Below are 24,541 nucleotides of genomic sequence, written 5' to 3'. Positions count from 1 at the left end.
GAGACTCATAAAATATTCGGATGTACGGAATTTGAGGGATCGTCTTTGAGCCGAAACAGGACCCTATACCAAATTTTAGGACAATCGGACTAAAACTGCGAGCTGTACTTTGCACACAAAAATACACCAACAGACAGACAGACGGACAGACAGACAGACAGACGGACATCGCTAAATCGACTCAGAATTTAATTCTAAGACGATCGGTATACTAAACGATGGGTTTCAGACTTTTCCTTCTTGGCGTTACATACAAATGCACAAACTTATTATACCCTGTACCACAGTAGTGGTGAAGGGTATAATAATGATTGAACATTTTTACATTTTTAAATTGAAAACATACTTCCAAATAAAAAATTAATAATTTTCGGAAATAATTGGTTTCATTGGTTCATTAAATTTTGGCTTAGATGTAACAAAAATAATTCTATATAGTATAATTATAATATATGTAATTATAATATAATAAAAAATAAAATAAGTAAACAATAACACTATAAATCATTGATTGCCTCAATTAAAAATTAATTAAGTTTTTCGGCCAAAATCAATCCAAATTTTAATTGAATTTATATTTTGATTTGATAAAAAGGTTAATTGTATCTGTTAATTTTTTAATTGAGTACGTTTTCAACTTCAGATTTTTAATTAGAAATATTTTGGCGAATTTGTGTGGGTAGCTCATTTGTATCACGAGCGAGAGTGAGTAAGTTTTTAAGTTCGTACTCATTCGTGAATTACATTTTTTCGTTTGTTTTGTAAGTATAATAGTCGTGAACGTGCGTGAGTTGCATTTTACATCGTGAGCGTGCGTGAATAGTTTTTTATGAATCGTGAGTGTGTTGAAGTACGTTTCATTGTTCGTGAACGTGCGTGAGTAGTTTTTTTTCGAATCGTGAGTGTGCGTGAATAAGTTTGTTGTTCGTGAACGTGCGTGAGTTGATATATCCCGTCGTGAGCGTGCGGTAGTCACTATTCTGCAATCGTGAGTGTTTATCTTTGCAGGATTTTGGTTCGTGAACGTAAGTGAGCGTGAATCAATAAAAACCTTCGTGCGTGAATGTTACGAATTCATTCGTGAGCGTGCGTGAGTGTGAGCAATTCCAAAACGGGCGTGCGTGATCGTGCGTGAATGTTACGAATTCATTCGTGAGCGTGCGTGAGTGTGAGCAATTCAAAAACGGGCGTGCGTGATCGTGCGTGAATGTTACGAATTCATTCGTGAGCGTGCGTGAGTGTGAGCAGTTCTAAAACAGGCGTGCGTGATCGTGCGTGAATGACATTTTGAATTTGTGAGCGTGCGTGAGCGTGCGTGAAAACTCCCTCACGCGCACACCTCTAATAAACACGCTAACTATGACCAATTCGGGGATAAATATATATGGCAGCTATATCTAAATCTGAACCGATTTTTTCCAAAACCAATAGCGATTGTCTCTGTCCCAAGAAACGGCCTTGTGCCAAAATTGAGAACGATCGGACTTAAATTGCGAGCTGTACTTTGTGCACAAAATTACATATACAGACAGACGGACGGACAGACAGACAGACAGACAGACGGACATCGCTAAATCGACTCAGAATTTAATTCTAAGCCGATCGGTATACTAAAAGATGGTTCTATGACCACTATTTCTTGGCGTTACATACAAATGCACAAACTTATTATACCCTGTACCACAGTAGTGGTACAATGCATGAAAAACAGCCTCTTTATTTCACTATTACATATGATTATTTCACTATTATATATGATTCCACTGTCCTTTTTAACTGATTACAGAAATGTTAAAAATTTGAAGTAACTCTCGTGAATGTGCGTGAATGGAAGTAAAACAAATATGTCGTGCGTGAGAAATAAAATCGGGTCGTAAATGTGCATGAATTAAATTTCTGCAAAATCACGCTCACGAAAAAATCAAGATTTAATTCTTACTCGTATGTTAACTGAAATTAATTTAGCTGTAGAACTAGATTCAATTTATGCATTTGGTTACCTTTGCTCATTCCCGGTTGGAAAATGTCCTGATTCCGTGAATTTTTCGTTAGTCACATGAATTGTCGTGAATCGTGCGTGAGCGCGAGTCTTTAAAAATAGTTCGTGCGTGAGTATTGGTTTTCATTACATGAAAGTGCGTGAGTGTGAGTGACTACCACTCGTACCGTTCGTGAATAAACATTTAGTTTCGTGAATTTTGCGTGAGTATGAGTGAAATTTCACTCACGCGTACACCTCTAATTCGGAACATCAATTTTTCCCGTTCGCGTGTTTGTGGTGACTAGTAGAAATGGAATTGAAGTGGATATACGAACATTGGTTTAGTTTATTTAATATTTAGTAAATAAATTTAGTTAATTTAATATTTTGTACTTCAATTTAGTTTAAATTAAATTATCAGCCTGTTTCTGTATGTCGAACGTGATCTTTAGATCGACTGAAATGCATACACCCTCACAAAAAATCGCCTCTGTAACATATACTCCCAAACATATTTTGCTTCAAGCATATACATTTTTGGGTATTGCCCAAACATTTATATGTTTGATCTCTTCCAATATATAATATGTTTGAAAGCATATTGGTCTAAACAATATATGTTTAGGTAGTCTAAGTTCCAAACATTTTGTATTTTTGCATCCAAATTCAATAATGTTGTCTTCCCAAAAACAATATGTTATTATGTGAACATATAATATGTTTGGAAGCATTTTGCACCCAAAAATATTATATGCTTAAAAAAAATCTCCCAAACAATATTGTGCTCAAAATTTTATTTATTTATTTATATATTTACAATCATAATGAATTATGAAAATAAATAAATAAATAAAGGTAATATAGGTGCTAACAACATAGGTTTTCGACCTGAATGCTCAAAATTTTGTTTCTGCCTAATTGTATATTCCCCCACATCTTTCTCACTTCCACGAGATTTTTTAGTTCTTAGCACCTTTTTCTGCAATACAAACATTGTAGAAGAAATTATTCAATTTTATGATTTTTTTTTTATTTTAAATTTACCTTTTGCCGGACGGGGATTCGAACAGCGGACCACACAGTTTGTAAGGATCAAAGAAGTAGCTGATCAATTGCCCAAGAAAAAATAAAATGTTAATTTTGTAATAACAAGCAACAACCACGAACTTAATTCAATATCGCTCCCTGTTAAATAGCGCTCCAAGCTACTAAACACATATATGTTTATAGGCTATTTCTAAATTAATATATGTTTGCATCCAAGCATATTATATTTAAAAACATTTTATGTCCCAAACATAATATGTTCTAACATATTAACATATATGTCCCAAACATGTTATGCTAGTTTATGAACATTATATGCTTGCACTCAAAAATATTGTGTTTAAAAATTTGTGTTCCAAACATATAATGTTTATAGCCAAACATATGAAAAACAGTCTTTTTTATCCGTGTAGAAACAGCTGATTTTTGGTTATAAATTTAGCTATTTGTTTCCATTTCAGAGCTCGTTCGAAATACTGAATCAGGCTGTAATTTGCATTATATTACAAAATTAATTGTATAATATTTAATTAAATAAAACTAGTTTACGTTGCCATTAAAATGTATTCGGGACAGAAAATCTCTTGCAGTCGAAGGAAAAAGCAAAAATATTTACGACAGAATTTTTCGTTAAAAATAACGAATTTTTAATGAAGACTATTTTTACGTACGAATAATCCTTTATATTGAGAACCAATTTAATTCAGAATATATTTTGTTTTGTTTTCTTTTTTGTTTATTCTAAAGTCCAGGTTTTTAATTAAATTTGTAATACGTAATTTTATTTATTTTTGCTATGCTATACATATATTTACTATACGTATGCAAATTAAATACTTTGGGAACAATGTAACAACTGTTAAGAGGTTCAAATTTTCTTTAAAATTTTCATTAGGAATTTCTCCATTTATGAACATTGGTAGCCCTGCGTTAATAAATGATTGAAGATTTTCAAAATGTACATAAAAAATATATTTTCGATAGCCTTAAATATTAGAAAAATTTTCATTTAATGTTTAACTGCATTTAGTATTTAATTCCAATGATACATATATTCATTTAAAGTAAAAATAATATTTAAACAGGTTTGCGATGGTAATGAATTCGTTTTCTTGTGATGAAGTTAGTTGCATTTATCATTGAGTCATGTATCGCTTCGATGGTTTTAGTAATGGGATCGAGTAACAAGATGATCAGGTAGGCCATTAACAAAAGCAAGCCAATTGCTAAGCCAGTAATAAGACAACAGAAAATCTAAAATTATGAAAAGTGTCATTTAAAGACAAAAATTATTTGGGGAGAAAATTGCAAATCTAAAGTAGCCCCATATATGTTAAACCAATGAAAAGTGGTCCGATCTGTTTGAGATATGTGATGTCCATATGTTCGCAGTTTTGATTCGCAATCATACGATATATAGTCCCCATACCAACACATTTCTATATGAGGTTCCTTCATAAAATTCTTATCGACCCATTCTTAAGTGTGTCACATACAGTCAGATTATTAAGAAAAAAACTGGATATGTGAGGTAAGGGTTCATTGTTTTATAATCAGCGATGTTGTACCCTGCGCCACACTGTGGAATATGTTTGAAACACACAGAAAGAGGCGAGATGATACATGATGTCCTTGGCAATAATGCTCAGTGCGGGCTTCTAAGTCGATCTAGCCACGTCCGTCCACCTGTCTGTGAACACATTTCGTGATCAAAGTCTAGGACGCAGTTTAAGTCAAATTGAAATTTTGAATTTAAAAATCGGTTCAGACTTAGATATAGCTCCCGATTTGCACTTATTCGCTCGATTGGCCTCAGAAGCCAGAGTTTTACCTCTGATTTGTTTTGTTGCACAAGGAGTACAATTGATGGTGTTGTAAAGTGTGCCAAATTTGGTTAAAATCAGTTCGGATTTAGATATAGCTCCCATATAAATCTTTCATCCGATTTTCATTCATATGACTAAAGAGTCCAAAGTTTTACTCCGGTTTACGTGATTGCTCAGGGAGTAGAATTAACATTCTATATATGCATGCCAAATTTAGTTGAAATCGATTCAGACTTAGATTTTACTCCCATATATATCATTCGCTCGATTTACACTCATATTAGCACAGAGGCCATAGATTTCCTCCGATTTATTTTGCTAACATTGTGCATCGTCCCAGGGTATTATCCGGTTAAATTAAAAAAAAATGTGCAAATCGGTCCAAATTGAAATATATGTGTATGGGAACACAAAACGTTTAAGTATACCACCGAAGAAATTTGAAAGATTTGAGATGATGTAGATCTACATTTCCGATCATCAAGGTGGTGCAGACATCTCAGATTTAGCCAAATTAGCCATAATGTGTCTATATAGGAGATCGATGTAAACGGTCCCCAATTTTAATTCTCGAGCAGCTAGCGGCCGCACATTTGGAATGGATGCCACTTTTAGTGATAAAGTCCCTATATAGACTAAATCCCCGATTTCATTTCTTTAGTGCCTAAAAGTCGCAATTATCATTCGATTTGCCTAAAGTTGGGAATTGCGTGTTATTTTAGACCCACAAAGAGTTGTATCGTACTGAATATGATTTACATTAGTCATGTTGTCAGGCAGAAAAGCTATATGATCACCTCCTTAAGCAAAATGTTGTTTTCTTGCCAAACATTTTGCATGTTCACCGTCCAAAAATATCTTTTTGCTCTATGAGATGATCATATTCCTTCTCTGGATATTGATAAAGATCTTGACAGATCTTGAAATCGCATTTTGTCTAATTCATCAGAAATAAACTAATTATTCTTTTTGGCCTCCTGACTATGTCAAGTAAACCTATGTTATGAAAAACTGAAAATTGTCGAAGCTAGTAACAGGGTTATAAAATAAGTTTTGTGTATGTTAGTAGTAATGAGTTCTTCTTTCATTTAGATAACAGTTTGTCAATGTACTGTGGTAGGAATTTAATGGTTACCCCTTCTTTGTGATTTATTCTATCTGCATGGGCTGCACGACGACTCTCATCAAAATCGTAAAATTCGTCATCGTATATTTCTGCCAGAATAGATGGAGAATAATTTTGGAACATTCGATCGTAGTCGATATTATATTCAGTTGGCATAGATGGATTTTTTCCACGCGCACTTGATCTCAATTGATTTTCCGGTGTAGCAAAAGTAACTTTTTTTAATTCATAATGAGATTTCTGGTCATATTGTTCGTAAACGGTACGATTACGAAATTGTTCACTTTCATCAGATGACAATTCGCTATCGGATAATTGAGTGAAGTTATAATTGTTTTGAACTGCTGGAAATTCGCTATCTGAATGAAATTTTCTTTTGTTACCAGGAGATTTAGAAGTACCATCAGTTTTTGAAGAATTTACTGAATTTTCGTCTGTTTGATGTAACTTGACAGAATTTTTGATGGATGAGCTTGATGACGAGAACAATGAAGGAGCCGATGTTGACGTTGATACTGAAAACTCATCTGCATTTGGTTCTGTTGTATTTTCATTTTCATTTTGATTGCGAGATTTTGGATTTTTCCTTGACTTCTTTTTAGGCATGTCGAGCTTTTTTTCTTTTGTATTTCCAATCCCGATTATTTTTTAGAAATATTCGTTATCCAGAATATGAATAATGCCGCAATTAATCCTATAGAAAAGAATAGAATCTAATATATTCATATTTATTGTTACGTTGATAAAAGATGCAAATGTGAGTGGAACTTACTTTCTGTTTTACAGATAAATAAACATTTTTCCTTGAATAATTCGTTAAATCTGATGATATATTATCCATATCGCATAATTCTTTTTCCAGTATTTAATATTTGAATGACATATAGATTACTGTGTCATATTTACGAAGGTACCATGACTGAATAAGGAGGTTGAATCACGATAACAAAAACAACAAATTTCAATATGTTGTTTACAATTTTAAGAAGTCAAAATCAGCCGATAAAAGAATCGTATGACATTGGTAAAAGTGGCAATTATTTATTCTTTCAATTGTCCTGAAAAAATAATTAAAATCCAGAGAAAAATAAAGGTTCAAATTTAATTGCGTCACCTATGAGTGATTGTGAAGTGGATAATTCATCCGAGGAACGCCGATATGAGACAAATAAGACTATAATACCCACCAAAGTTAAGAATGGAAGTCAGTCAAATGGATCTTCGCCATCTATTAACAAAAACAGTTTATGATGCAGTTTAAAAACTGATGTGCGTGGTATTTTGGGTCTGGAATATGTTATCAAGATACTCAAGTAATCTTTGAACAATTCTCCAGCTATGAATGCGCGAGTTTGTTTGAGATGCATTTGCTATGCAGTGTCATTTGGAGAGCTGCAATCACCATAAACATATGATTTTGACATCTTAAAATTTTGTCGAAATAAAAAAATTGTAATCATATGGGCCCATGATTTAACCTTCTTGTTCAGCCATGGAAGGTATAGTTACACTGAAAAACAAGCATGCCTGGTTCCAAAGATTTTGTCTTTACTTTAAAAATTTTGGTATTGATTCCGAGCCAAAGAAGCGGAGAATACAAGTAAGGATACTTTTAAGACACAATTCTCTTTTAAATTTTGGGTTTTGTGTACTTGCTTCTAGGAAGCAAATTTTAATTTTTCGCTTTTCAGCTTTTTTTTCTTCATATGCTATCAAAGTCCTTTAAAAACGAGTTAACGACAACTTTATTTTACAAATTAAGACTTAACTTCCAGTAGAAATTATGATACTTTTCAAGTAAAAAACTTCTTTAAAATAAGTTTTGAAAAACATGTCTTATTTTTGAACGATTTTTTCCTTGTAGTCAAGATGCAAAAGGACAACAAATTTAAAGAAAATTTCATTAAATTTTTCTGAATTATTAAAGTCAAGTTGACCTTAGCCCAAACATTTTTTCTTTCATGTAATGATACTCATTTTTAAGTGTAATCACTTAATTATAAGGACAATACGACTTCATTGAAAAGTTTATCGACTTTTGGACAAGGAAAAAAACTTTATATTAGAGAAATACGTCTTCTATGCTAAGCAAAATTTGAATTCGTATTTTAAAGACATTAAATCTTTGACCTCACGAAAATATTTTTTTCAGTGTAGTAAGGTACTTTCAGTATTACAAGAACAACAATGTCAGCCGCCATATTGCCATTTGGATTGTCAGCCAAATTGAAACATATTTCAACAAGTGGGAAATGTAAAACAAAGAAAATCTGGAAATTTATCCATGTTTGCTTCGAAATATCAGGAAATATGTAACGGTTCGCAAGAATAATAAAAGTAATTCTTACCATCAATTATGAGGACTATCTTTTCGAAACATTTTTGTCGAATTTTGCCTAGCATAGAAGACGCATTTCTCTATAATGTTTTTTCCTTGTAGAGAGTCAATAAACTTTTCAATGAAGTCGTTTTGTCCTTATAGTTAAGTGATTCGACTTGAAAATGGGTATCTTAACATGAAAGAAAATTATGTTTGACTAAGGTCAACTTGGCCTTAATAATTCTGAAAAATTCTTCAAAATTAATGAAATCGTCTTTACATTTGTCGACTTTTTGTATATTGACTGCAAAACTTTTAAAAATTGGCGATGTTTTTCAACATCTTGTTTTAAAGACCTTGTTACTTGAAGCATAGCATTATTTCTGCTTGTAGTCGAGTCTGATTTGGATACTGAAGATCGATTTTCATCCGATTGGCTTATAATTTGAACCCACGTCCCGAAAAAAGTGACTCCTTCTTTAATTTTTACTAATTTGAACTAAGAAAGTTGAACTTGGTATAGCGCCAAAGACATTTTTATTTGTTTGAACAATGTGATTTTCGTAGAAATTAGGAAGAATGCATTCCATATATTAGTTAACATTTCCCTATAGAATAAAAAAAATAACTGAATTGAATTCATATACACTGTCTTAAACAATTGTCCGTACACCAAACTGTTAAAGCTATATTTCATTGTATCTCAGAAACAATATGGCAGATTCGTTTCAAGTAAATTTTATTTTAAAGATCAAGCTTGAATGATTTTTTTCTATTGGATACTAAAAAAAAGATCGAATAAACTCAAATTATCTAGTTTCTGAGATACGATGAAATATATGTTCAATAGTTTGGTGTACGGACAATTGTTTGAGACAGTGTATGGAATGATTTTATTGAACTTTGTGATAACCCTTTTTTTTTTCAAAATTAGAACTGCTTACTTACGCTTTTAAATACAGTTTTATTTATTTATATAAGCAAATTTCTTCAGTAAAAAAATATTTTATTAATATATTAAATATGTTTATTAAGAATCAAAAGCAACAAATGGCTTTGAAATGTTATTTTATTATTCCACTTTTTCCAATTTCCATAAATCAAAATTTTTTCACAAAAGGTTAGCGTCACTGAATATTTGATAATTGATAATTGAACATTCAAAAAACGAATAAGGGGGTTGTTGGTGTCTTTTTGTTTCATCTTTCCTTTATACACCATCACGCAAGTTTATAGACTTATAGTGTTGTGTTATTGATGTACTCACTAATTTAAAACAACAAATATTTGATATATTTTATTTGTATTTTTCGAAACAGTACGAACTATTATAATATTTTTTACAAAAACAACACGATTTCAACTGAAAGAAACAACCCACGCCCAAACATATCGAACATATTGATTACATCGATGAAAGGTAGATAAAAGAAATATAGGAAAAATTTCCTATATTCTAACAAGTGTGTTTCCTTAAGTTTTGAAAGGATTGAATACTTCTTAGTACAAGTGGACTAAAGGATTTTTCTTTGCTAAGTATTATTCATATATATGATATACTTTTTATAATAAAAGAAGTCAGATTTATCATTTTATAATAAATAAAAGTCATTAGTTTTTCAAGCTTAAGATCTTCGTTTCCTTTATTTTTTATTTGTAATCCATTATTCCTGATATTTCGCAATTTTCACTGAATTGCTTCTTCAGAGGGTTATTTGATCTATAATATTATTATTATTATTAATTAGTTTAGTTAACACTTAGTTAGCATTTTATAAATACATACAATATAATAAACTTCTTAATTTTAAACTACAATCTACCAGGCGAACATAATATTAGCAAGCAACAACTATCTTTAACTTACATATGAGACAATGATCACAAAACAATTATTATTCTAATGGAGCATCACTGCTCTCGTCTACTTTTTCTATTGCACTGGTTGTCTAATGTTGTTGTTCGGATTATTCCTCGTCAGTTTGTCATCGTTTTTGCATATCATGTGCCTGTATATGTGTGCTATGCTGTCAGTGTCCGTTTTGTAATTTATTCGTCGATTTGTTGGTACATTATTGATGTGCAGCATTTCTAATGTGTACCTTTTGTTGTTATTGCTTTCTTGTTGCAATATGCGTACATTATTGAAGTTTCGTTGATGACTTGTTTTTGCACAGTGGGTTGCTAATGCTGTTTTTTGTAAGTTTTGATTATTACGATTTTTTATATCTGATTTTTGGCCTGATATTCTCGTTTTTAATTTATTTTTTGTGGTTCCGATGTAGACCATTTCACATTTTTCCGAAGAATTTCCTTCACATGGGATTTCATAAATAACGTTCGGTGTTTCTTCCTTTTGGATTTTGTCTTTGGTGTTGGTAAACAGTTTTTTCAAGGTGTTATTTGACTTATGCGCTAAGTTGTATTTGTTCCTGTCAAAAATGTTGGATTTTGATATCCTTTCCGATATTCCCGGTATATACAGTAATGATCTGTAAGATTTTTGCTGCTTGTCATTGTACAGTTTCTCTGTACGTGGCTTAAAGTCAGCTATTAAATCCCTACTAAGTTTCTTCGGGAAATTGTTCTCTTCCAGTATACTTTGTAGTTTCTTCTTGTTCTTCTGATGGAATCTTTGGTCACTTATGGAAAGTACTCTATGAATCAGATTTTGGGCAGTATTCAAGATTATTCTTTTTGGATGCTTGGAAAAGAAATTCATAATTCTTCCCGACGCCGTGTTTTTTTGATACCAATCCATAAATAGATTTTCTCCATTTTTTATTATCAATATATCCAGATACGGTAATTTTTGGGTTTCTTCTAGTTCCATGTTGAATTTGATACTGTCATGGAAATTGTTGAGTTCTGCCAACGTTTGTTCGATTTCTGTTTCCTTAATGATTGCAAATAAGTCGTCGACGTATTTTGTTATTACCTTAGGTTTATGTACAAGTTTTTTCAAGCTATCGTCCAGTAGTTTTTCCATCAGAATGTCTGCTACAATGGGGAGGCTGGTGATCCCATCGGCAATCCTTTTTTCTGTTTATATATTTTGTTGTCATATTGGAAATATCTGGTATCTATTACACTGAAAAAAATATTGTCGTGAGGTCAAAGATTTCATGTCTTTAAAATACGAATACAAATTTTACTTAGCATAGAAGACGCATTTCTCTAAAATAAAGTTATTTTCCTTGTCCAAAAGTCGATGAACTTTTCAATGAAGTCGTATTGTCCTTATAATTAAGTGATTTGACTTAAAAATGGGTATCTTAACATGAAAGAAAAAATTTATAGGCTAAGGTCAACTTGACTTTAATAATTCAGAAAAATTCTTTAAATTTAATGAAATTGTCTTTAAATTTGTTGTCTTTTTGCATCTTGACTACAAAGAAAAAAATCGTTCAAATATAGGACATGTTTTTCAAAACTTTATTTTAAAGAAGTTTTTTACTTCAAAAATAGCATAATTTCTACTGGAAGTCGAATCTTAATTTGGAAAATAAAGTTGCCGTTAACTCGTTTTTAAAGGACTTTGATAGCATATGAAGAAAAAAAGCTGAGAAAGCGAAAAAATTAAAATTTGCTTCCTAGAAGCAAGTACACAAAACCTAAATTTAAAAGAGAATTGTGTCTTAAAAGTATCCTTACTTGTATTCTCCGCTTCTTTGGCTCGGAATCAATACCAAAGTTTTTAAAGTAAAGACAAAATCTTTGGAACCGAGTATGCTTTTTTTCAGTGTATACAAAATTTTAATACTTTAATAAATAAATTCTTTGTCATGTCTGTGTGCATCTTAATTTCGTCCCATCTTTCTTCTATTATTTTAATAGCGAGGTCTACTGGTACGCTGGGGAAGAGAGATAACACGTCGAAGGAGATTAGTTTTTCGTCATTTTTGATTGTCAAGTTTTTTATCTTATCTCTAAATTGTCTCGAGTCTCTCACGTTATATTTGGAGTTTTTGGTCAAGTTTTTTAAAATATTCACCAGATATTTATTCAATCCCGCTGCAGGTGCGTTTATCGAAGAGCATATGGGCCTTAATGGGTAGTCTTCTTTATGGATTTTAGGTAAACCATACAACCTAGGCGCTGATGCAATTTCAGTCTTTAATCTTCTTCTTTCCAATTCTGTAATTAACTTGTCCCTGAATAATTCTTCTACCAGTTCGTTATTCCTTTTTTGCAGGCCTTGTGTTGGATCCTTATTTACTCGTGGGTAAGTCATCATGTCGCCTACGATTTGTTGCATTCGTTTTCGGTAATCTTCTTTTTCAATAGCCACTGTCGTATTGCCTTTGTCCGCGTTCATAATTAAAATGATTTTATTCTTTTTCAAAAAATTTTTAGCTCGTTCCACTGTGTTTGTAATAAGTCTATCCCTTCCGCTTTGGCTCATTTTGTTTCTATAGTTGTCTACTGAAGTTGCGAATTTTGTTCTGGCCTTTTCCTGTTCTTCCTTATTGCTGTTGGTTTGTATTAGGGTTTCCCCATCTGCAATATACTTGAAAATCGGAAAATCGGCTTTACCGTATCTGGATATATTGATAATAAAAAATGGAGAAAATCTATTTATGGATTGGTATCAAAAAAATACGGCGTCGGGAAGAATTATGAATTTCTTTTCCAAGCATCCAAAAAGAATAATCTTGAATACTGCCCAAAATCTGATTCATAGAGTACTTTCCATAAGTGACCAAAGATTCCATCAGAAGAACAAGAAGAAACTACAAAGTATACTGGAAGAGAACAATTTCCCGAAGAAACTTAGTAGGGATTTAATAGCTGACTTTAAGCCACGTACAGAGAAACTGTACAATGACAAGCAGCAAAAATCTTACAGATCATTACTGTATATACCGGGAATATCGGAAAGGATATCAAAATCCAACATTTTTGACAGGAACAAATACAACTTAGCGCATAAGTCAAATAACACCTTGAAAAAACTGTTTACCAACACCAAAGACAAAATCCAAAAGGAAGAAACACCGAACGTTATTTATGAAATCCCATGTGAAGGAAATTCTTCGGAAAAATGTGAAATGGTCTACATCGGAACCACAAAAAATAAATTAAAAACGAGAATATCAGGCCAAAAATCAGATATAAAAAATCGTAATAATCAAAACTTACAAAAAACAGCATTAGCAACCCACTGTGCAAAAACAAGTCATCAACGAAACTTCAATAATGTACGCATATTGCAACAAGAAAGCAATAACAACAAAAGGTACACATTAGAAATGCTGCACATCAATAATGTACCAACAAATCGACGAATAAATTACAAAACGGACACTGACAGCATAGCACACATATACAGGCACATGATATGCAAAAACGATGACAAACTGACGAGGAATAATCCGAACAACAACATTAGACAACCAGTGCAATAGAAAAAGTAGACGAGAGCAGTGATGCTCCATTAGAATAATAATTGTTTTGTGATCATTGTCTCATATGTAAGTTAAAGATAGTTGTTGCTTGCTAATATTATGTTCGCCTGGTAGATTGTAGTTTAAAATTAAGAAGTTTATTATATTGTATGTATTTATAAAATGCTAACTAAGTGTTAACTAAACTAATTAATAATAATAATAATATTATAGATCAAATAACCCTCTTTTATTAAAAAGAAAAAGATTGAATAAAACACCAAGAAACAAAAATTTTATAATAAATTTTACTAAATTTGAGGAAAACCGGTTTTAGTACGGGTTTTGTTCATTTTCAGAGAATACAATTTTTTTGTTCAGTTTTAAATTCTTATACCCCGAAAAGAAACAGGTATTAGTAAAATTCCATAACTCATTCCAGTTAATGAACTATTTCTAACTGATTTCTGTTTAGGTTTATTTTACTAAAACAAGTAAAATTTATTATTTTACACAGAAATTTAACTTAATAGAAATAAAATGGCTAAACTAAATTGATGAACATTTCTTCCTTTAGTTTCGAAGGCACTTTTTTCTGGATGTAGGGGTATTTTATTACAAATTAATTTTGTGTACAGAGAAGGAATTTGAATGCATGGAGGACACTAAATATATTTAATATGTGGATTTTCCTTTTGATATGAGATTAAATTATAATTATTACATTCGATCAATAACCGTCCACTATACAAAATCTGCATTTGAAATCATATGAAAGCTGATCTATTCTTGAAGAAAACCGAATAAAGAATTTCTATTTGAGGGGACTCTCATCAAATAGAAACTAAACAAACAATTTTCCCGGAAATCTAAAAATTTATATAACAAATTTTAAATTTAACATCAGAAACCGTTCAATTGGAACCGATTCTTTATATTAAATGTATCGCACGAGGGATTATTGTTTTCGGCTTGTATGCGTGTTTGACTAACGTTTATATTCTCTGAGTCTGAGATTGAAATAAAGGGTAGTTAAAATTTCAAGGGCCGATGTTGATTTTGAATAAAACACAAACTATTTAGGAAATTATTGTAATTTTATTTTATTATGACATATTGGTATTACTCAATTATGTATGGAACAAAATATCGGCCAAATGGGCGCCGCGACCTCGGTGGCACACCAAATTTTCGATGACGCTGAGGCATAATGGAGGTTCTATGCCGTTATTTAATGTGCCGAATTATCTCATCTTTTAGCTCTTGAATTGTTGCTGGCTTATCGACGTACACCTTTCCTTTCAAATAACCCCAAAGAAAAAATCCAACGGTGTCAAATCACATGATCTTGGCGACCAATTGACGAGGCCATTACGTGAGATAACACGGCCATTGAATTTGTTGCGCAAAAGAGCCATTGTTTCGTTAGCTGTGTGGCAAGTGGCACCGTCCTGCTGAAACCACATATCGTCCACATCCATATCTTCCAATTCGGGCCATAAAAAGTTCGTTATCATCTCACGATAGCGAACACTATTCACCGTAACTGCCTGACCGGCCTCATTTTGGAAAAAATACGGCCCGATGATGCCGCCACCCCTTAAACCGCACCAAACAGTCACTCTTTGTGGGTGCATTGGTTTTTCGACAATCACTCTTGTATTCTCATTCGCCCTAATGCGGCAATTCTGTTTATTGACGAATCCACTGAGGTGAAAATGTGCCTCTGAAGATGATTTTCTTCGCAAATTGATCATCCACTGTTGCCATTTCTTGGAACCATTCTGCCCATTCACGACGTCCATGGTTCAAATTGAGTAAGTCTGAAATAGAGAAATGTCAAATTCAACATCGGCCCTTACAATTTAACCACCCTTTATTAAACTCTGCTTGCGCGGAGGGTGTACCGCTATAAGATTTTTCTTGGGAACGATTTTTTGACTTTTTTCTTTAAGAGCAAATAAATCCGAATTTATCAAAAGTAAGGAAAGAATTGTTCCCAGCTTTCTTTATTTGCGTTTCTATCGTTAAAATTTGTTTTGTCTCTAAAATTTGGTTTCTCAGATAACGAAACTCTTCTTTCGGTGTAGAATCAACAAAATTGATTGCCCTATTTGTTATTAATAATTCCTACTTAAATATTATTAAAATAGCACAAATCATTGTGGTTTAAATATAAATAAATAAACGAAAACTTAGAATGACTAGCACAATAGTATAATTAAAAAAAAATATCAAGTTTCGTAAAACTTAAAACTAACGTAAAACTTATAGCTGTAATATTACCTATTAGCTTTATAAGAATTGAAAAAAAAAATATTAAATTGGAACCTAAGTGAAGAAATTGACGAATGCAGTTTGCATTTAATAATGCAATCGCATGAGCAACTTCATGAAGTGAACTGGAAATTACATGCAACACGAGTCTAGATACGCATGTGAGATACCAAATGTAATAAATGTTACACTAGTATGCCAGTGAGTTAATAGCAAAACAACTACACAAAGAAACATTTGTATACAATTATATAGACTTTTCCATACATTGTTTCCGTACACACTAATTTTAAAATTATATATTTATTAATGTTAATGGACTTTTCCATAACATGCTTAAATCTTTACATAATTATATGCGTAAATAGTTGTTTTAAATTATGAATTATTTAATATTACGCACAATGAAAAAAAGCTTTGCCCAGTTCTAAAGATTTAGTCTTTAGGCTATTGATGTTGCTATAGACACCTAGTCAAAAAAAGTTGAGAATTGCAAAGAATTAAGACGACATTATATTTTAATACTGATTATTTGATCAAAATTTTCAAAATATGCGCAACTTTTCTGGAAATAATTTAGTTTTTCTTTACACTGAATATATATTGTATACTGAACTATACAATAAATCAAATCAAAATCAAGCACTGGTTTTTATTAAAAAAAACTTCTCTTCTAAATTATTTACATTAATTTTTCTTCATTTTTCGTAGATATGTTAACTCCTGCGTGCCGTTTTGGCAGAGGGAATAAAAGGACAAGAGGACGAAACTGTGAAGCGAACCTGCTTCAGTAGGTGGCAGTCATGAGGAAAATTTCTCTAATATTATGCAGTTTTTTCGGCGCTTATATCAAATATCGTACAGTTTGCGTCGACGTCACCCATTTCAGTTCAATGCCGGCTTTACGAAACGTAAGGAAAATAGGATTTAGAACCAACTTTGTAATAACAAATGTTCTTTTATATAAATCTTTTCATTCTATTAAATTTTTTGGCAGAAAATTTGAAATTATGTTATAACTGCCGATGTCTGTATAAAGAATTTATCAAAACAGCGCTTCGACCGCAACGTCGGTGATACCAAAACTGCAGGCATTTTGCTACATCTATACGGTTGACATTTGTTGTTTTTGTAGAAGAGCGCTTTTCTTTCTCTTGTATTTTTTTTCTCCCTGCTTTTGGGTACGTTATGTTCAGGACTGCCAATAAAATTTCTAGAAAAATCTTCACTTTTTTCCGAAGAAATCGTCATAATCGTCACTTCCATTTCAAAAATCGTAAAAAAATCTGCAATTTGAATTATATTAAAACCAAACTAATTTTTTGGTTAAAAACAAAAATATTTATTTCATATAAAGAAAAGAAAATTTACATGCATAACTATGCAATTCAACAACAAAAGCATAAGGAATTCAGTTTTGTATAAAAATAACATAAAAAACATTTTATGCAATGCTATGCAATTCCAAAAATAATATAAAAATTATTTTTTTAATATATAGTTACTAATTCAGTAAGATTTTTATTTAAAAATAAAGATCTTCAATATTTACGTATGTGTTGCACGATTTTCCAAAATTTGACCATAAAATTAAGAGGTACAATTTTCTATAGAAATGAAATTTTCCAAAAAATTTCTTAGAAATAAAATTTTGACAAAATTTTCTATAGAAATAAAAATGTGTAAAAATTTTCTATAGAAATATAATTATGACAAAATTTTCTATAGAAATAAAATTTTCACAACTTTTTCTGTAGAAATAAAATTTTAACAAAATTTTCTATAAATTCAATGTAAAGCATTTCTTTCGATTAATACAATATTTTTACTTATACTAACCACAAAAATTAAAAAAAATAATTGAGGTTAGTATATATACACACAAACAATTTTTTTTCTGATTCAATCATGAAATTAATTGATCCAATTAAGTTTTTAATTGGAATGTCTTCAATCACAGAAATGATATTATCAATTAGAGGTCTGCACAATTCCATTTGTAAATGCAGAGTACACGTGTACTTGCTACATGAGTACATCTATTTGAGAGAGTCGCTAAACTATTGGTACACATTTTGATGAACACCAAAAGCCACGAGTAACTTCTTGTTGCTACTCTGATGTCTTCACTACCAACAAACACATATTCTTCTTTCTCTCTTATTGAAGTGTACTCAGAGTGATCACGTCGAGTATGTTGCGAGAACAAAACTTCATAGAGTACTCCATGTACCACGTGCAGTTTCAGAAATACAAAAAAAAAACAGTTACTCTCCATAATATATGTTTTGGTTTGTTATAAAGAACGGCAAACGTTAAGGTAAGTGTGTGACATACATAAATATATGAAATATGTGATATACATACATATCTATGATTAATAATAATGGAAAGTTTTGCTTCGCACATAACTGAGAAATACTTGTGGTACCACGTGAAGTGAAGAGAATCCATATTGTACTTTTTCTCAAGTACTTACATTTTTATTGTTCCTTTTTTTCGGAACACATATTGTTTCGGATAAGTACTTGGTGGTATTTGACAAGCAAGTGTTCTCTTCACTTCACTACTTGCGCTCTGAGAGAAAGACAGTGTATGTACTATATTCGACAGCGAATTGCATACATGTAGTGAAAAGTTATTCGATGCAGACCTCTATTATCAATTAAAAAAATTAATTGAAGGTCAATTAAAAAATTAATTTATCCAATTAAAAAAATAATTGATACTATTAATATTTGTGATTGATTTTTGTTTCAATTAAAAAATTTGTTGAATCAATTAAATTTTTAATTGAATATTTTTTAAAACTCAATTAAAATTTTAATTGGAAAAATTTTTGTGAAAATTTTTTCTGTGTATATTAAAAATATTTTGAAGTTGTTCAAAATATTTTTTTTTTTTAATTTTGGTGGATTATTTTTGGCGCAAGTGGCAAAATGAGCAAAAACTTGCAATTTACCTATCTGACAACTGTCAAATGCGAACTGCTTCTAATCAAAATTTTTGAATGGAGCTAATATCGTCAGTTTTGGGGCAAAAATCGGAAAATCGGCATTTGCTATTTTTTGACTAAAAAATCGTCAAAATGCCGATAAATCGGCAAAATTGGCAGCCCTGGTTATGTGCGCAACGATTTATTGTAAATTTAGCTAGCCGAGGCAAAATGGGTCGCTCACAATTTGGAAAGATAAAATATTCTATAAAAATCAGACCGTGCGATGGTATCAGAAAGGTATTGAAGAATAATAATATAATTTTTGTTCCAAATTAATCATAGTCCATTTCGTTTATATCATGCACTGCTCTTTTCTAATTTTAAGTCTTTAATAGGACAAGATAAAAAATTTCATTTATAATTCAGTCCACTCTAATGTCCAAATAATAAGTTAAATCAATTATGAAAACATTTTTCAGTTTTGGGGTTAACATAGGCAAACCCGAAACAAAAAATAAAAAACAAATCCATCACCGTATAGACTAGCAAGAATGAAGCTTTGAGAATCTTATTTTAAATCTGATGATATGATCTTGACCAGAGTTGACAGGCGCATTCAAAAGCAAAAACACACAATTCAAATAAAAAGCAAACAAAAAGAGAGAGAAAAAAAAAACAAAATGAATACAAACGAGTTTTGAAAACTTTTCAAACATTGCCTGCAAACAATTCAGTGTAAATCTTCAAACTGGTTATTTATCAAAAATTTAACAAAACCAAAATAGAGAAAAAAATAAAACCTGCATCTACATCCATATATTAATAACAAACGAGGCATTATTACCTCCTTTCATCTTTGAAAAACAAAACAAAAAATGAAGTTCATGACCACATATACTCCCAGCTCAATAACACTTTTAATGATCGTTGGTTTTCTCGACACTAAAAAGGGGTGTACAAGCACCACGTAATATCAGATATTAATGAGCCTCAAGAAAAAAAACACACATTTGTTAAAAATATACGTGTATCAATAGTTTACTAATTAAAAACAAAAATTATGAACAATAAACAATAAACAATTTAATACGGCAAAAAGTACGTCTAACACCGCGTTTAGTGGACCCTTGTAATTTATAGCAAGTTTGTTAATCGATCGCACTTCTACCCAGTTCGTTCAAATTTCAAGAATTTTATAAACATCTCGTAATAATTATTTTTTGAACTCTTTTGCAGTCCATGCTATTCTTAAAATTAGCTAAATATTTTGCTATATCAGAGTACCCCACTTTAAGAAAAATTTTCAAAGGCATACTTTAGCGGGGAGGGACCTCAAATTTCAAAGATTCGTGTCCTACATTAAAAAAAAAACATTTCTTGAAATTTATGAATTTTATTTTAATTAAAATTTTATTATTTTAAAGAAATTTATCCTCAATATTGTGTAATCAATCCGTTAGTAGCAAATCGAAATCCGACTATATAAAGTATATATATATATATATATATATATATATATATATATATATATATATATATATATATATATATATATATATATATATATATATATATATATATATATATATATATATATATATATATATATATATATATATATATATATATATATATATATATATATATATATATATATATATATATATATATATATATATATATATATATATATATATATATATATATATATATATATATATATATATATATATATATATATATATATATATATATATATATATATATATATATATATATTCTTGATCAGGGAGCAATTCTAAGGCAATATATAATGTCTGTTGTGATCACGTTACACCCTTCAATAATAACATCATCGTCACGTGCTGAAATTTGACACAGATTCGTTTTATATCTCCAAGCATCGAAGATAGCCCCCGACCACCCGATTTGGGGTCATCTATACACCGCAATTTTTATCCGGTTTGCCTGAAATTCAAAATCTGTAGGTGTTTTGGGTCGAATGATGGTATTGAAATCAAATGTTGCCTTCAACAGCATCATTCGTTATATGTATGGACTAAATAGGCGACACCGCGTCACGCATCCAGCGAATTTTCTTTATGGATTTAGTTTTCAAACCCTCCTCAATTCAAGACCTGCGATATTTTTGCAGAATATTGTTGTAAAACGGATTCCAGATAACTTGTATTACAAATTGAGATTCACACGTTCAAGTAGAGGTAGAAATATAATACCCTTAGACGTCGATTTCTTGTTTCCGAATGGCATTTCTTTATCAGTACAACACGACTTTGGAACACTTTACCGAACAATATACAAAGCATCAGCAACCCCTTTATTTAAAACAAGTATATACGGCCGTAAGTTCGGCCAGGCCGAAGCTTATGTACCCTCCACCATGGGTTGCGTAGAAAATTCTGCTGAAGAAATAACATTTTGACAATGTTTTCTATAAAAATAAAATTTTGGTAGATTATTTTTGGCTCAAGTGGCAACCATGATTATAAACCGATAAGGACCAATTTTTGTGTGATTGGGGATCGCCTATATATAACTATAGAACGAAAATCTGGGAATCGATTTATATGGGGGCTCTATATAATTATGGACCGATATGGACCAATTCTGGCATGGTTGTTAGAGACCATATACTAACACCACGTACCCAATTTCAACCGGATCGGATGCATTTTGCTCCTCTAAGAGGCTCCGGAGGTCAAATCGGCTTATATGGGGGCTATATATAATTATGGACCGATATGAACCAATTTTGGCATGGTTGTTAGAGACAATATACTAACACCACGGTCCAAATTTCAATCGGATCGGATGACTTTTGCTCCTCTAAGAGGCTCCGGAGGTCAAATCTGGGGATCGGTTTATATGGGGGCTATATATAATTATGGACCGATATGGACCAATTTTTGCATGGTTGTTAGAGACCATATACTAACACCATGTACCAAATTTCAGCCTGATCGGATGAAATTTGCTTCTCTTAGAGCAATCGCAAGCCAAATTTGGGGGTCCGTTTATATTGGGGCTATACGTAAAAGTGGACCGATATGGCCCATTTTCAATACCATCCGACCTACATCAATAACAACTACTTGTGCCAAGTTTCAAGTCGATAGCTTGTTTCGTTCGGAAGTTAGCGTGATTTCAACAGACGGATGGACGGACGGACGGACGGACGGACATGCTCAGATCGACTCAGAATTTCACCATGACCCAGAATATATATACTTAATGGGGTCTTAGAGTAATATTTCGATGTGTTACAAACGGAATGACAAAGTTAATATACCCCCATCCTATGGTGGAGGGTATAAAAAAATGAAAAAGTTTTTACTTTTCCTAAATTATTAATATTTTTAAAGATTTTTTTAGAGGGTTAATTATTGTACCCCTAGTTAAGATGGATATTATTTGAACTACTGATATCTGCACTATAATTATAAGACATTGTCTTGCTGTATAGAAATTTACAAATAAATAAAAATAGGAGTGCCGAATATGGTGTGAATCGGTCTTTGGTATAACCCCCATACAGACCGATTACCCGATTTGACTTATTGGGTTCCTAGGAAACGTAATTCTTATGTTATGGATGTTAAAACCATAAAGAGATATGTATGGCAATTTAGGCTTATATCGGTAGGAGGTTTGATATAATATTCATATAAGATGTCGAGCATATCATCCAAATAGCACGAAACTAAAAGTAAAATTTCCCGATTTTCGAGTAAAATATGTATAACTTACACTGAAAAAAATCATGCCCTGTTCCAAAGATGTTGTCTTTATTTTAACAATTTTGGTATTTATTCCGAGCCAAAGAAGCGGAGGATACAAGTAAGGATACTTTTAAGACAAAATGCTCTTTTAAATTTGGGTTTTGTGTACTTGCTTCTAGGAAGCAAATTTTAATTTTTTGTTTTTACAGCGTTTTTTCTTCATAAGCCATCAAAGTCCCTTAACAACGATTTAACGACAACTTTATTTTCCAAATTTAGACTCGACTTCCAGTAGAATTTTTGCTATGTTTCAAGTTAAAAACGTCTTTAAAATAAAGTGTTGAAAAACATGTTCTATTTTAGAACGATTTTTTGCTTTGTAGTCAAGATGCAAAAAGACAACAAATTTAAAGACAATTTCATTAATTTTAAAGAATTTTTCTGAATTATTAAAGTCAAGTTGACCTTAACCCAAAAATTTTTCATTCATGTTATGATACCCATTTTTAAGGCAAATCACTTAATTATAAGAACGACTTCATTGAAAAGTTTATCGACTTTTGGACAAGGAAATAAACTTTATATTAGAGAAATGCGTCGTCTATGCTAAGCAAAATTTGCATTCGTATTTTAAGGACATGAAATCTTTGGTCTCACGACAATATTTTTTTAGTGTAGATGCTTAAATATTGGATAATAACGCTAATAAGCAAAACAAGTGGATATATCGAATTATTGGTCTTATGGTCCAATATTTATGCGTTGGTTAGAGCGTACACAGAAAGGCGACTTTTCGTTTCTGAGCCACGAAATTTCAAGTGGATAAAAAATGAGAGTTTAAGATACTCAAAAATTCAAATCTGCGTCACTCGGAAGCTGGCGCGATTTAAAACAAATGGATATCACTATATTGACTAAGAATTTTACAAAATAAAAAACAAATACATATCCGTTACTAATGCAATGACCATGTTACACCCTGATTCCATTTAAAAGAGTATAAAGGGTTACTCTAATTTTATTATATTTGATACCACACACAAACAAATTTTTTCAGATTCAATCACGAAATTAATTGATCCAATTAATTTTTTCATTGAAATGTCTACAATCACGAAAATGATAGTATCAATCACAGTTTTAATTGGACATTAAAAAATGCTTGATTCAAAAATAATTGATCTCATTAGCAAATTTCAATTAATTGTGTAATTGATTCAATTAAAAATTTAATTGAAGTTGATTGCAAAACTCAATTAATTTTTTCATTAAAAACGTAACTATTTTTAATTATTTTCTTAACTGACTTACGACCATTTTCATGTAGCTCCGTTAGGCTTTAACTGACAGTTAACAGAAAGAAAAATGGGAATATATTTTATCCGGTTAACTTTAACCGAAAATTGTTCAGCAGTTAAGTTCCTAAATGACATATGGAATATATAAACAAGATGACAGATATGTCTATACTACGGTTTAAAAGTTCGTTAGGTAGCGTTTCACTAACGGAGCTTCATGAAAATGGGGGTTAGGTTAGGTTAGGTTAGGTTATGTGGCAGCCCGATGTATCAGGCTCACTTAGACTATTCAGTCTATTGTAATACCACAGTGGTGAACTTCTCTCTTATCACTGAGTGCTGCCCGATTCCATGTTAAGCTCAATGACAAGGGACCTCCTTTTTATAGCCGAGTCCGAACGGCGTTCCACATTGCAGTGAAACCACTTAGAGAAGCTTTGAAACCCTCAGAAATGTCACCAGCATTACTGAGGTGGGATAATCCACCGCTGAAATACTTTTTGGTGTTTGGTCGTAGCAGAAATCGAACCCACGACCTTGTGTATTCAAGGCGGGCATGCTAACCATTGCACCACGGTGGCTCCCAAAAATGGGGGTTAGT

The 24,541-nt window shown here is 31.5% G+C and overlaps 2 protein-coding genes across 3 annotated transcripts in view; both read right to left on the bottom strand.

Moving 5' to 3' along the window:
- Fatp2 (Fatty acid transport protein 2) overlaps positions 1 to 24,541 on the bottom strand; it is a 158,910-nt gene that overhangs the window by 106,417 nt on the left and 27,952 nt on the right. The gene's annotated exons all lie outside the window — the stretch shown is intronic.
- LOC142238679 (uncharacterized) lies at positions 3,977 to 7,459 on the bottom strand. Of its 2 annotated transcripts, none has more exons than XM_075310384.1 (3): positions 6,753 to 7,459; positions 5,990 to 6,693; positions 3,977 to 4,282 (listed from the first exon to the last, which is right to left on the bottom strand). In XM_075310384.1, exons 2-3 carry the CDS (start codon positions 6,584 to 6,586, stop codon positions 4,106 to 4,108), a joined length of 774 nt encoding a protein of 257 aa, XP_075166499.1. In that variant the 5' UTR covers positions 6,587 to 6,693; positions 6,753 to 7,459; the 3' UTR covers positions 3,977 to 4,105. The 2 variants fall into 2 exon arrangements, with proteins under 2 accessions (XP_075166499.1, XP_075166500.1); XM_075310385.1 differs by having other exon boundaries at positions 5,990 to 6,674.

Source organism: Haematobia irritans, chromosome 5, assembly GCF_050003625.1.
Source record: "Haematobia irritans isolate KBUSLIRL chromosome 5, ASM5000362v1, whole genome shotgun sequence".
Taxonomy (NCBI): Eukaryota; Metazoa; Arthropoda; class Insecta; order Diptera; family Muscidae; genus Haematobia; species Haematobia irritans.
The sequence above is the reverse complement of the archived record's forward strand: the minus strand, read 5'-3'. Positions and strand labels throughout refer to the sequence as shown.